The sequence below is a fragment of the Condylura cristata genome, unplaced genomic scaffold (assembly GCF_000260355.1).
Source record: "Condylura cristata isolate star-nosed mole 26May11 unplaced genomic scaffold, ConCri1.0 scaffold00036, whole genome shotgun sequence".
NCBI lineage: Eukaryota > Metazoa > Chordata > Mammalia > Eulipotyphla > Talpidae > Condylura > Condylura cristata.
In genome coordinates, this window is record NW_004567137.1 from 3,815,160 (window position 1) to 3,830,687 (window position 15,528).

General features: G+C 38.2%; 1 protein-coding gene across 4 annotated transcripts in view; it reads right to left on the bottom strand.

The window, feature by feature from the left end:
• Positions 1–619: 619 nt before the first annotated feature.
• RASSF8 (Ras association (RalGDS/AF-6) domain family (N-terminal) member 8) overlaps positions 620–15,528 on the bottom strand; it is a 92,457-nt gene continuing 77,548 nt past the window's right edge. For 3 of the 4 annotated variants that reach the window (XM_004693201.2, XM_012732886.1, XM_012732887.1), the window contains 3 exons: positions 7,825–8,714; positions 5,208–5,352; positions 620–4,604 (listed from right to left, as the gene is read on the bottom strand). In XM_004693201.2, coding sequence (XP_004693258.1) covers positions 4,483–4,604; positions 5,208–5,352; positions 7,825–8,714 — 1,157 coding nt within the window. In that variant the 3' untranslated portion in view covers positions 620–4,482. The remainder of the gene's footprint in view (positions 4,605–5,207; positions 5,353–7,824; positions 8,715–15,528) is intronic. The other variant, XM_012732888.1, reaches the window with a different exon arrangement.

The following is a 15,528-nucleotide window of genomic DNA, read 5'->3' on the forward strand; positions in this document are numbered from 1 at the left end:
AAAATGGTTAGAAGGCAGAAGTTGGGCACTGTAAAGCCTATGTAACTCTATCATGGAATGCAGGAAAGTTCCAGAAGATCTTGATTCAAGCACCATGTGATTGGGGCTCTGTTGAGGAAGGGGGCAAAGCTGTTCTCCTGTAAAACTACCTAGTCATATAAACAACTTGCAAATTTCTAAAATTTGAGAAAAACCCCATGAGCTCCTTATTATTGTGGGACTTGGGAGAAGCTCCCAGATGGCTGAGAGGCTCTTCTTTGCCCTGGCACTGGGCCGACCAGGAGCTGTTACCCTCTTCCTCTCTCAGCTTCCTGGAGATCTGGGGACACAGGGCTTCATTAAAAAATATTTTTTCTTGTACTTTTTAAGCAAAAGGGTATATTAATTTCTTAATTTCTTTGATTTAGGTGAAACAGCTGCCTTTTCCACCAAAGATGATTTGTAAGTTATACCATCACTCTTATATATATGCATTACTAATGTACAGGCCTACTCTCTTTGGCATCTTTTAAAGGAAATAAAATGTTTTACAAAATTAAGAATATAACAAACAAACCAGCAATTGTAATGCCCCAATGAATCCTGAAAATTTATTATTTAGGAGAATTATCAGATATTAATCATTTGTTTTATAGCTCATGATAATAATCAGAAAGTATACATTTGAAATGAAAGTCAAAAGAATAATTACATATAATACAGATTACAGACATTTTATTTGTACATAAGCAAAGCAGTACTAAAAGCAGACTTATATTCACAATTAGTGATGGTGGCAATTTTCTGTTTAAAGCTGCAGCAACTCAAATCCTCCTAGGGTCAATAAAGAAAAACATTGAGAAATACATTTAGGGCTATAACCATGTCTGGCTGTAAACCTATATTTAATCTTTTCCCTCCCCATATATATATGTATATATTTTATTGCCTTTATATTTCTGCTGGTTTAATATAATTAGTATACTAAATAGTTATCTGCATTTATTTGGTTTCTAAAAATATATAAAATGCATTGGAATAGAGCTCCTGCAGCTTTCAAGCAGTCACTGTCCTGGCATTGAAAGCTTATTCTGAGAATGTAAAGCAGCAATACAGAATAAATAGTGATTGTTTTGTCTTCTCAACACAGCTGATGGCCTTCACCCAAACTTAAAAAAAAAATACTGTAGCAAACAGTATAAACATGCAACTTAAAAAAATGGACATAATATTAAAGTAATACGTATGAGCTAAACTTCAATACAGTACAGACTTATCAACTACAGCTTTGGGTAGAAGAGGGATGTGAACACAGTATCGTTATTTACATGTAAATTAAGGCCCAATTGTTCAAAGGCGATGCAGGGAACTGCCCCTCAGCTGATCCCTTTGCACACCTGCAATCAAGAGTTTCTGCCTTTTCTGTATTATTTCCTCAATCCATTCTCACAGTTCTAACTTGGAAAGATGTTCACAGAAATGACTTTAAATGAAGTCTCTCTTCTCTAAAGACCATTTTGCTCTTATTCACAAAGAAAAGTTTCTTTTTAATGCAGAACAAATTTCATTTATACTCTGGAAGCAAGGACTTACTTCTTCTTTGTAAACAAGGTTAAAATTCCCATTTCACAACACAAATTCTCCATTTTCACTGTTTCAGTTTTGTTTCAGCTCAAGTTTATGACTAATTAGAACTACAGGAATTGGGGATTAGGTCAGAGCTGCCTGCCGCCTTAAGTGGATAACTCTATTGTATCAACCAAAGTCTCCCAATGCATCAAGACACTACTCAAATGCTAACAAACACAATTATTTCAGAAGAACAACAGAAGGACTGAGCAGCCCCCAAGGGGCCATTCGCTGAGGATGACAAAGGGTCAAATACACCTCACACCTCTGCCCTTTCAAACGATCTTCCAATGTGTTTAATACCTGTAGAAAACTGCAGTAGAACTTCTGATATAATAATTTTTTTTTAAAAGCTTGTGATCTAATTTGATATTTAGAACCTCACTTGTTCCCATTGATGCAAATTTTATAGCTGGTATTTCTGTATACCACTTCCTACTGCCCGCTCTGAAATGTATCCAAAGATGCGGCACTTAATTTATTGGTATTTATAAAAGATAAAAATGACCAGGACAAGACTATCTTTAAGACGTTCTAGGGAAATGAGTTTTCCTTGTTTTAAAAAAAGACTTAGAAAATATTTCTTAGAGATGTGCTTTCAGAAGTAATGGAGCTGATTAAAAAGGCCAGCTGCGTGACGTTTTCACTAGATTCACACTTGGATTCCCCCCACCTCCCTACCTGTAATGAGGTCCACGAGGATGGTGTGGCAGCTTGAGGACCTGGACAAAATTGTCAGCGAGGTTAACTGGGCTGCTGCTCGGAATCGGCTCCTGCGGTGGGAGGGCGCTGATGCCAGGCTCTTTCTGACGTCATTACGTTAGTGCTGATAGTACTTGACACTGTTATGTTGGCTACTGACTTTGTGTTTTTTCTGACATACCAAGACTTTGCTGCAATTTACAACTGCAAAGTTTAATATACCTTCAGTTTAACATTTTGATTTTAATAGGATTATGTTAAATTTATAAAAATGTTTTTCTTTGTGAATAAGATCTCAACTTCTCTGAACTACAGTAAGAAAATGACTCAGTAGAGGGTGGAATCCTTTAAAAATAAGGCATATACCAGGCATACATAAGTCATTGTCACAAAATCTACAAATTATTTTGACTTTTAAATTTTCCTCATTTTAAATATAGTATGTACATATGAAATAACTATTATAAATTGAGAGCAAAAGCATATGTGTTGTGGTTATCTAGGTAATTTCTCAAGTTATTCACAAAACGGTATATGGCAAGGTCAACTTGACAACTCCAAGAACCCAAAGAAAACAATACCTTGAGCTGAAGTCAGCCATTTAGCTGCACTAGAAAAGGCAACTCTGCACTATTACTTTCAGTTCTCTAGAAGCTCCTATGTATTTTCATAACCATTCTTAAGTTTTTTCATTGGAATTCTAAATATAGCAGCATTCTCAGCATTCATTAAACCAAAAATAAGTCAAATGTGTTAAAACATCCAAAGATGTCCTCATGCATAAGATGTAACATGTCTTCTTATTGTTACCATGGCATTAATATACTAATCCACTTTAACTTTATTGTGTGTAAATAATACAGAGAGTGTACTCTCCTCAGAATTAAGCTACTTTCAATTTCAAAGTCTTAATCATATTGTACCAAAGTTTGATCAGAGGGAATATAAAAATGGTGAAGAGGTAACTGACCACATCTCTCTAGTGAGTCTTAAAGCCACTACTCATGGGAGGGAGATTGACTAATTTTTGGTTTGATAAATAAGAATACCTATGTAAGTGTATACACACACACACACACACACACACACACACACAAATGGAGGTTAATGTACTGTCAAAGGCAAATTTGAAAATAAAAAAATACACTGAACTCAACTTTATTTTTTTGATAAAGTACCTAACTCTATTCTGCTTTCACTCGGTGAATGTGGACATGGTAACAGTACATACCGTACAGAGTAGATGATGAACGGGCAAGAGTGTACCCATGGGTATGCATACTGATGGGCCACACCTAGGAAGTGCGTTGTTTTAAGCTGAGTCTCTGGGCCACCTTCCTGAAGCAGGTGGACTAGGTCCTCAGCTATCTCTAATTTATATATCCTCAGATAATCCTGGAGATTCATGAGAGTAAAATGATAAGGCAGGGCAGAAATAAGATAGAAAACGAATCAGGAAACCTCCATGCCTGTGTCGACAGATATTCAAGAATTACGGTTTGTTCAACAGTGTCTGAAGCACTGCAAGTATTTTGAGTGTATAATTTACCTCATGAAAATGGCCACTCGTATACTAGAAATACTGTAAATGAAAAATTAAACTCTAGATTAAAAAGGAAGCCTGAATTACGTCTTCTAAGTCAGCAATGGTGAGACAGATTCACAAAATAAAAGCAAGTAAGTTCTTCGGGTGGAGAATTGTGGATGGAGTCTGGAACAGGCATCACCACAGGAGAGGTGATGTGCTTTGCGTCACAGAATGAGTATTAATAAAAAATAGAACACACAATCATTCACCCATTAATGGGTTACATGGAATAAATTAAACTAAGACAGTCGCACCTCTCTCTTCACTCTGAAGTCACGGGTTTATTTATGTGTACACACAAGATAGAATGCTCTCCTGAGTGCTCTCAACATGCTGTGGACAAAAGCGAAGGCTTTGCATACAGCTGCTGGACAAAAGCGTCAACACTGTCGATGTGTGCAGACACAGTTTCTTTGTTCTTTAGCCTCAGTGCGCGGGGTAGGGCTCCGGGTGGTGTGCAATTTAGGACAGAAAAAGATACTGTGGTCTGTGAAATAATCCTCTGTTCATCATTGGCACGTGTCAAAGAGGGAATGTTACTGTCCCTGGAACCATTCTGGGTCTCTCCCCTGAAGACAGATACGTTATACATATATGCCTTCAGGGTTAAAACCAGATGAGAAGGGGTTCTGTAGAACACGGAGGTTACTGGGGAGCTGCCGAGAAGAGCCGGGCCGCTTCAGGGACCCAGACTGGAATGGAGGCTCTAAACAGGAAAACATGGAGTCACTCAGTGTATCATCAACTCGGAGCGCTCAGCATTATTTATGAGAGCCTGGAATGTCCCCCCACCATGCCCTCAGGAACAAAGTAGAGCAGCTGCAGTCCCCCGGGGTGCTGGGTGGAAGGAGAAGCTAACTTTGCTTGGGCCCTTGCTCGACAAGTTTGCAGTGATTTGAACAGTTAGTGATGTTTCTGAAAGGATGAACACTTTGCTTCTCCTCCTTGAATGTTCAGACCATAAGCATACACAGATTTAGAAGTGACTAAATGACAGCACCAATTACTAACAAAGATGTTGAGGAGAGGAACAGAGAGGCCACTACTTAAGTGAAATGTCTACATAGGACTCATATAAGTCTCAGTGGGAAAAAAAACGACAGAGAAGTGCTTAAAAGGACAGAGATGCAATTTGGTGAATACATGCTCATCTAAATAAATAACCAAAATACTGATTTTCCCCCAGAAAGGGACATTGCATTAAATTGTCTTGTAAGTGGCCCAAGAATTAGCTTTGAAAGGTACTCTGAATGTATTGAAAGTTAACCAGTTAGGATCAAGTAAAACAGCACATTTCTCAGCATCTTACCCCTTTCTATGTCTGTGTGTGCGGCCTCTACTTCAATGGGCTCCGCTGGCAAAACGGTCACTTTTGTCCCTGTCTGCTGGATAAACTGCTGGAGGTTGACTTGCCGCAGCTCTTTAGTCAACTGCTCCAGTTCTTGCTCTTTGTCCTAGATGGAAGTTACATGTTTTTTTTTTAATTGGAGGAGTCACTATGTGCCAGCTAAAGACATTCCAGAGAGGGTCCATCTGCTACAGGGGTGGAACGTGGGGGCCCCCGTGTTCACAAAGCTGGTTCCCGCTGACGCAATGGGCTGACGAGACCACTTTCAGTCAGCGGCGGGAGCCAACAAATAAGCAAATAAAGGCCAACAGCTTCTTTAAACCATTTCTCCAAGTGTAATATGTCTCTGCTAGGAATACACTACACACCTGATGAAACAACCATGAATCAAATACTGGTCTCCATCCATCCCAGGGTTTATGGCAATCTTGCAAAGTCATTTATAATTAAATCTTCCTATTATCCACTCCATAACTGACTGCAGTCACTTGATCTGTGGGATTCAGAGTTCTTGGTTTTGTAAACTGTTCATAAAATTTTCAAGGGATTAATTATTGAGACTTATAGCACGAGGAAAGCAATGTGCCCACAGGAGTCTCACAACAGTGCTTTTATTTATTTTTAAATATGTTCTATTGATTTTTACTACTGATTTAAAATACTATGCAAATTTCATAGTCTGTGTGTGTGAGAGAGAGAGAAACCAAAAGAGAGAGCGAGAGAGCGTAAGAGAGCGAGCGAGAGAGCCTCAACTACCGCCTCCATTGGTTTCTAGTGCTCTTCTCACTATCAGGCTGATACCTGCTCTCCCCTGCCCCTGGGCACCAGAGTCTGAGAGACATTTTGCTGTGATTTGTTAGTGCTGTTGCTTTGTTTCTTTATAAACATAAGTAAATCATGTGGTCTTTCTTCCTCTGATCCCCTTCAATCCCACCTATACCACAAACCAAAGGTTGACCATTTTCAAAAGCTACTCAGTATTCCTTGAGTATACTGGCCACAGCTACTTTATTCAGTCAATGGGCATTTAGGTCTCTTCCATGATTTAGCTATTGTGAATATGTTGCTATGAACACAGGGGTACATTTATCTCTTCAGATTAGTGTTTTCATATTCTTGGGATAAATTCCCAGGAGCAGTATTGCTGGGTCACATGACATCTACTATGAGGTTTGTAAATCTCTGACAAAGAGAGGTCTAAGAACGTGAAGAAAGGAGAGTGAGTTTGGACAGCCAGAAAGCTCCAAAAGCAAATGGTACTCAACTTTGTAAATGGTTTTTCTTCTCTTTCTCTCCCTATTGCACTATAAGAAAAAGGCAAGGTCCCTCCCAGGCTGGTGTCTGAGGATTGGTGAGGACAAGATAGTAGAAAGGACTGATTGTTGCCCCTACTTATTTTGAGTGTAGGGTGTGTGTACCTGGAGACATGCTAGTAGTTTGATTACTGGACCCTTTTTGATGGGCTGTGGGATTTACTGATAATGTGGTCAAAAATCATATTCCTATAAGGAATATCAAAGGAAACTCTATTTTCAATTATATCCTTGTTTTAAGTGTGAAAATGAACCTAAATAGTAAAATGCTGACAAATCATAGGTTAACAACCTTCTACTACATTAGAAATGTCTGATTTTCAAAATGTGGGTAGTAGTATTATCGTGTAATGCAGTTGGTGATTGAGGAAGGAAATCATGTCAGATCTTTTGGAAACCCATGGGACACTGCTGAGGCACTATTTGGAGATCTTGTTACAGTGTAATTCTGAATTTTAACAAGTGTGCCCTGAAGCTGGATGGATAGGTAGATAGTGAAATTCTAAACCAGCACTGTCCAGGAGAACTTTCTCTGATGATGGAAGTATCCAGTAAAGCAGTTGGTATACACATGTGCTATTCAGCACTTGAAAAATTGCCGAGCCTAACTAAAATTAGAATTTCAAATTATTTTAAAACAGATTCATTATTATTTAATTTTAATTAATTTAAACTTAAGTAGTTACATTATCATCAGTTCCTTTTTGGCTTGCCTGTTGGAGACAGACACCTCTGATCCACACTTAGAACATCACTGTACTGTCTTTCCAAGAACTGGTTCAAAGAAATACAAGTTGAGAAATTTATGTGCTCTTGGACTTGGATTAGAGAGGGGATACAGCTAAGCAGGACCTCTGTGCCTGTCTCCTCAAAAAGGGACTGACAACAAATGACAGAGATGAAGGCATCTAGGAGAGCCACCTGCTGAACTGACCCTTTGTGATCTGTTTCAGCTTAGATGTCCTTAGTTTTGGAAGGAGATCAGTGTGTCTGTCTCCTCATTAGTGTCCACTCCTGTATGGGAACCCTCTACTCCTGGGTACATTCTCCTAATGCCACAAGTGCCAGGGTAAGAAAATGCCCTCCTGAGCAAAGGTCTGGGAGGCTGTAGCGCTCATCTTTATCTGGGTCTCATGCCTTAGCTTTGTCAAAAGCCCAAGGAACTTAAGAAACTTATAAACCAGTGTAGGTAGGCTTCTAACTTTCAATGGAAGAGCATCTGAACAACACCTCAACCAGATACCAGTCTGTAAACACGTTCCTACCTGCAAGCGTTTGGTGGCTTGTCCCAGAGACCTTTCCACAGCTTTGATGCCATTTTCCAGCCGCAGGCTCTGCTGGCCTTGAATGTCAATCTCCCCCTTGACTTTGCCAATCTTCCCCTTGACCTCTTCTTCATTGACCTGGGCCTCCTGCACTTCCCGTTGCAACTTTTCTGCTTCAAGACCACTTTCCATGGTTTGGATCTGAGCCAAATAGTCCTTTAATTTGCTCTCACATTCTGTTATTTTCTGTCTTATTTCTTGAAGTTGATCCTTCAGCTGTTTTTCATTTTCCTGTTCAATCTGTAATTCATTTTCCCAAAATTCTTCCTCCTCAATTTCTACATCATTTCTTTTGATCTTTTGCTCTAGGCGGACAATTTCCTCCTCAAGGTTAGAACTGTATTTTTGTTCCCAAAATCGTATTTCTATGTCATTTGATTCCAGCTCTTTCTCAATGGATTGAAGTTTCTCTGTCTGCAAACGGATCAGTTTCTTTAACTCATCTGCTGTTGTTTTGCAGTTATTCAGCACCTTCTGCTTAAATTCAGTTTCTTTACCTTTTCCAAAAATGTCCATTAACCCTTTGGCACCTCCTGTAAATGTCAATGATTTTCTTTTAGGTTCTCTCCTTTTGATTGATTTGTCAATCTGGGGCCTCAGTTTTGCTAAAGGAGGCAAACTCTGCCGGTATAAAGTTCTTTCAGGAATTCGAGCCACACTGTCTGAAGTGGGTCTCTCACTAAGAGATGGCCCTGTTCGTCGTAAAATGAGCTGCACATCGCTAGCATACTGCCCCCATTTGTTTAAGGATATGATGGGATTTTCATGAGGTGCTAAGTGTCTCTCAGTATCCCTCCATTTTTCTATAAGAGTATACCTTCCAGTTCGACCTAGGTTAAGAAAGCAAGAAAGAAAAACAAAAAGAATTATCAATATGGCATACATGGTAACTGGAAGAATGCACCAGATACCACTCTGGCAACTGTGTTTTCATGACTAGGCTCAAAGCCCAGTCCACACTACCTTTAAACTTTTCCCTTGAATATCCTCAATTTCCTATGATACATAAAAGGAAAAATTACAGGATGTGAGTGAACTGCATATGCTACTCTTCAGACTTGCTTTATACCTTTGACCACAGTGAGGCTCCCACACTGCTCAAATGCTTGGGGCTTTCACGTTCCTGTCTGGGGCCTGGTCCCACTGACAAGGTGGAAATGCCCAAATTTGAAAAAAAATCCACATTGTGAATTCCTCTGCTTTCTGTGTTGCTTATCTGGAGGTTATAGGTCCCCTATAACCTAAGCCACCAGGTGGCTGGACAGGCCTGGCCTGTTTCTCAGGTGGGCTCAGCTCACATAGCTGCTCCCTCCCTATACATCTGAGATAAATAAAAAATCACCCCCATGCAAACACAAGAATTTCCTTATTCAGATTTGACAATAATAATTTTAAAGGCTCAAAAATGTTATAATTATACAAAATCAGAATAGAATTAAATTAATATGGTGAATGGAACTATAATTGTGAAGATAAAGTTCCAGAAGACAATATAATAGTAGTACCATGAATAAACTTCCTAAATACATTCATTTAAAGTAAGTGGGTCAGTTGAATTTAATTTTGTTGAGAATCCATTATCAGTGATAATATTAATTAAAATGTCATCATTATTAGTATTGCCATGAAGGCAAAAAACATCCTACCATCTCTAGCAACAGTAATGTTGCTGTCCATAGCTACTGATTTATCTTCTCTGCCAGCTTTTTAAATTTCTTGAGTTTCTGTGTCAACAGTGGCATTTTCTCAATTCCTGGGTCAATAATGGAAGATCTGGGTGTGTAGGTATGAACACCCATGTAAACAATTCACAAGTATTGCATGAAGAATGATTTTGGCCTAAATATATGGGATTTTCAAGGAATCTGAATCTTGGGTGCAGCTGAAAGTTGGGGCTTTGGAGGCAGACTGGGGTTTTAATCCAAGGTAAATTAGGAGGTAAGAAGCTCACAGATGCTGAGGGTTAGGGGTGATCATACCCTCCACACTGCCTGGCCTGAAGAGGAGTTCATTGCAGGGCAGCCCCGGGTTAATTTAGGCCTTTGTTATTCACACAGCAAGAAGGCAGTGATGCAAGGTGAAGATGACTTTAAGCAGGCCCTTAAGCAACTTTCAGTGCCTGTCTACTATGTAAAGCAGGATGGCGTGGAATGAACACAGGCTCTGGAGACAGAAGGCCTGTGTCCATGCCCGGCGTAGTCTTCTATTTACATGATTTGTGCAAATCATTAAATTTCCTTTAGTGTCTGCTTCCTCATTTAGAGGGTGAGAGTTGTGTTTTCTCCCCTGACAACTTTGTGAGAGTCAGGTGCAAATGTGGAACATACAAATGTTCTGTGAAATAGTGAAGCGTTAGTTGTTACTATTATCAAACAAGGGGAATGAAAAAGAAAGGCTGATCATTCTAGGTCAACTTCTATGAAATAAAAAAATCTTTCTAGTGATTTTCTGGCTACCCCAAGAAAAACCACATGATAAATCTAAAAAGTTAAAGCTGTGCATGTGTACACACTGTATACTCCCGCCACTGCTGCCCAATTTCTGCAATAAAATTTCTTCCTTTTAAAAAAATTAGGTATGTAATAGTGCAATTAGACAAAAAAAAAGTTTCTGCCAGCAATTAAAAATAAAAACAACTTTTTTAAAAAAGATAAACCTCCATTGTCCTACATATCACGAGGGTTGAGACCAGGCCAGCAGAGCCCTCTTCAACCCTGTCAGACCAGGGAAGCATCTTTGCAGAGAAAACAGAAGCACTATATTATACAAGCTAAATTTAAAAAATCAAAACCCTATTTTTTGTTCATTTTCATATAATTTATATTAAGTTCTATAAAAAAAGTCTATGCTTTCAATAACCAATGGTACTATTTAGCTTATGAGAATACTTTGTTGAAAGACTTAGAATTGCTTTTACTGCCAGTTTTGCCTTTTTAAAAAATTAAGTATGTATTAGCGCAATTAGACAAAAAGAAAAAAGGTTTCTGCTAGCAATTAAAAAAAAAAAACTTTATTTATTTATTTATTTTAAAAAGATAAACCAATTAGTACCTTTGATTTTATTACAGAAATTGGGTTTTAGGTAGTTTAAGGGAGACATACATTCCACAGTCAATGTTTTTAATATCCACACTTGGCAAAGTCCTACAAATCCACTCCACTCAGATGAATTCAAATTCCTTCTGTATAACTCCTTTTAGTCTATTTTATTAAATGGATGCATTTATTGTTCCACCTAACATACTATCTTGATGTTGCCCTAAAGCACATACAAAGGAAATCATACATTTTTCATCTGTCTATCGGTCGGTGAGTCAGAGTGGGTCGGTCTGTCTGTCTATCTATCATCTGTGGCATTTGTAGTTAAGCTGTTAGGCTATCAAGGTCTGATTGTCACATGAAATAATAGCAAATATTACAGAAACAGTAAATATCAGCTACACTTTTAAGCAGATGAAACAATTATCTAATTCCAAGAATCATTAACTTTATGGGTCACCCAGAAACACTACACCCTTATTTCAACCATCTATAATCAACAATCCCTTTTTTAAATGATTATAGGAAATTCTACTTAAAGCCCCAAATTAAAATTATAATTTAAAAATAATTTCACGTCATTTATTTAAATATATACTAAATACCTAAAATTATGATTTAAAAGTCATACCTTCTTTTTTAATAGATATGTACTAGATACTAAATACTGAGAGGTCCTGGGGATATACCTTCTATTAAGTACCTTGGATCATCAATCTTTTCATAAGTTTTTTTTTTTTTTTTTAAGATTTATCTATTCATGCATACAGAACTGGGGTTCAGCCAGAGGTACAGGAGTGGTGAGAAGATCCACCAGAGACAGAGAGGGTAGCAGAACAAGCAGATTGACAAAATACACTGCTGAGGGGAGCAGCTGGTGAGACAGGAGAGATATGCTGCCATATGGATCACCTCCAGGGCTGGGGATCGCACTCACACTGAAGAGGCTGCAGCTAGCTTGCAGTGCTGCATCTTAACCTGTTGCCCACTGGGGGGTGTGGTAAGGTGAGGCAGAGGGTAAGGAGGTGGCACTCTTCACAACTTTTAACTGTCATTTGACTTATTTTTCAGTATCAACTCCTCCCTACTCCAGAGATAAGTACCACACATTATTCAAAAAAATGTGAAAGAGAGCTGGTACTGATTCCCTATGAATCTACTGTGAATATATCCTATTTCTGGGCAGGCTGGAAATAATGCTAGCCTACACTTTACTCATGATGAATAAAGTATCTTACTCCACTACATTTTCCTGATAATGTTGGCTTTATTCCTCGAGCTATAAAAACATTTGTGTACATTTAGTGGACTATCCTATACATGCCAGGATTCTTATGTGGATTCAGGGTGAACCACTGATATGCTCCATAATGACACTGATCTCTGTAACAGAACCAATATTTCATCATGTTGGTATGTTCAATGCTTATGATGCATATAATAAAGTATAATCTTAACTGATCCTGTGACTTAAGTGTAGGCATCATAATCCTCAATTTATCTGTGAAGAAATCCCAACTTGAAGAATTTAAAACAAGTTCCTGATGACATCCTGCTAATTTATCAATGTATTTCCTATAAGTCCTTTGTAATGCTATTAGGATAACTTTAAATATATTTATCTTACGGTGATAAGATGTATCTTACTAGTGATACAATAAAAAAATATGAGTATAAATTGCTAGTTGTGATTTCAGTCTGTAGTTTAATTACTCACAGTATATTTTTCCCAATATGAGTAACAACATCTTATAAATCTGTGACCTACTAAGGATTATATGACCAGCATATTACTATTAAACATAATGAAAACACTTACTGAGTTTATAATGGCCAACATTTATGATGCCTACTATTTCTGAGACATTATGCTGGTGGTAATTTTACATAAATAATATTAACCAAAATAACAGCTAACATAGCACTATAAACCACTAAGATTTGGGGAGTTGATTGTTAGTGCAGCATAATGTAACCTATCTTAACTGATGCATGGTACCGATTACCTATCTTCACATTCTGTAGAATATGCTTATGGATGTGGAAAATATCAACTCAACTTAGAATTGCTATTGTTATAAACTGCCAAAATATACATAGACAAGTTACAAAATATGACCTGGGATATAAAAAGCAGCCTATTTTACTACTAAGGATTTGTATTCTTGTTTCCATGTCATTCTGGAGAGGCCATTATGATGCAGGGAGATGCTGGAGGCCAGCCAGGAGTCACTGCTGTTTAGGATGCAGTAATGGGTTGGGGAGAGAAGCAACATGCTGTGGGCGCACACTGAAGTCTGGACAGGCAGGGTTTGCTGATGAATTGGTTGTAAGGTATTGAAGCAAAAAATGAGTCAAATATCCTATGAAGGTTTTAAATCTGGTCACTTACAACACTTCTTGTCTGCTGAAATGAGGAGGACATATGAAGATGCAGAGTAGTTAAGATACAGAAATTAGGTTTTGAGATTTTAAGCCAGAGATATCAATTCATCATCTTCTAGCACTGAGTTACTCATAGCCATTAATTACATTTGAATTTAATTAAAAGAGTCATTTCCTCTGTTAAACCAGCCTCATTTTCAGTACTCAGAGTTGCAGTGGCCAGTGGCCATCATACTGGTCACCACAGATACAGAACATTTCCAGCCCTGCAGAAATATCTACAGGACATGAGGTTTGAGAAGCTATGTTTTTCCACACACCAATTTTGACAAGGCAATGATATAAGAGATAAGTAAGAAGGACCCTTACCTAAGAAGGGCTTCCAGAGTGAGGAAAAGTGTTAAGAAACTGAAACTACAGTCGGGTACAAAATGTGTTTGTTTGAAAGCTGATTTTCTCGGGGCCTCACCCCAATCCTAATCATTCTGACCCCATTAAATGCTAAGCTCTGCCCAGTTTAAAGGAGATGGGGGAGAAGACCATAAGAACAGGGTATTCTTGAAAAAGTCAAGTCCAAAAAGAAAAAGGCCAAATTTTAGTACTTGAATAGCACGAGGCACCAAAGCAGTGTGAGCCAGGAAACCTTCCTCTCCATTGTCTTGACTGCTTCTTTCTCTTCTTTTCTCTACTAATCTTGTCTTAACTGTAGTTTATTTAAGCTCTAAGCTACTTGTGAGTGGAAACACATTCTTTTCATATTTGGTTTGCAATATTATAGATGCAAATATATTTCTTTAACTTAACATGAGACAGATGATTTTTCAAGGCATTCTGGTTCATAGATTTGAAAAGCAGTTTAAGCTCTGAAATCATGGCATTTCTATCATAGTTTATGGGAGAACTAAGGCAGAGTATTTAAAATCGGGGATGTTTCTGAAAGTGGGGGCTATGTGGTGATGGGGCACAGCACATCTAAGCTAGGCCGTCACAGTCTTTGGTGCCAATTCTGCATGGCGATCTAAGCATGTGTTCCATTTTCACCACCTAGATGTTACCTGTCAAGGTGGTCAAAGATCAGAGTAGAAAGGATTCCTTCCTTTCTATGTTTATTACATATAACCAAAATATTTTAGCAAATTATGTTTTAACTTTTTTTTCTAATTTGATTAGTAACGGTTAGAAAAGGTTAGCTGTCAAATACATTTGCTGATTGCTTATTGTATACATATATTCTTACTGTGATTTCCTGAAAGTAATTTTAGCTATCCAGGAAAACCCCGTAATTTCTAATCAACCATACCTATATGTTAGTCAACCGCAGACGTTAGTCTAAAATTACTTTGCTGTATAGTTTTTAGGAACATCTGTGGTTTTCAGTCCACTGCTAACATAAAGCCAATCTCTTCCTGGGGTGGTCTGTCAGAGCGGCAATTTCCCCAATTAATAAACCCTCTAATATTTACTATAATCCAAATAAGCTCAAGATGCTGAAAAAAACTGTTCTGTTGACCAGAACTCTCACTATAAGATGGGCAACCATTTAAGTATGAGAAGCCACTGCACTCTCAGGGCACAAGGGAAGAAAGGGTCACAGCTCTCTGCTGGGTGACTGCTCACTCATCTCTCAGGTGAATTCTGAACCTGAAGTATTTACGACCCAGAAAGACAGAGAGTTCATCAGTGGAGTTTGGAGAAACACAGTAAAACATCTGTATTCAAATTGTAAACTATTCAAAACAGGTCTGGAATGATGAAGAAGCAGAAGTGGGAGGAAGGTGCAGTTAAAACTTCCTTTTAGCTTGTTCACAGCAAGACTGTTCTACTGGCCAGCAGACCTCGTACATCTGGGATGTTCCCTGTGAAATTCTATGTGGAAAATGTGGTCACCATATGGACAGATGCCACTCATTGAACTCCCTTACCCACCTTGACTTCTGTAAAAACCATTTGCTTGAGTTTTGTCTGTCTGTCTACCTCTCTACCCCCCTCCCTTCCTCCCTTCCTTTTGCATTGCCCATGGTTTGATTCCCAAATAGAACAAAGAGAATTAGGTTTGGCATTTGTAAATCTTAGTTGACATTCTCTAAGCAGTAACAAAAAAAAAGGGCTAAATATTTTAATACAAAATAAGTGTGAGACTTTCATCAAAAGCAGCAACAATGAATTAAGTTGGCAACAAACAATATGAAACAAAATTAAATGCCTAATTTCCCTTCTTCA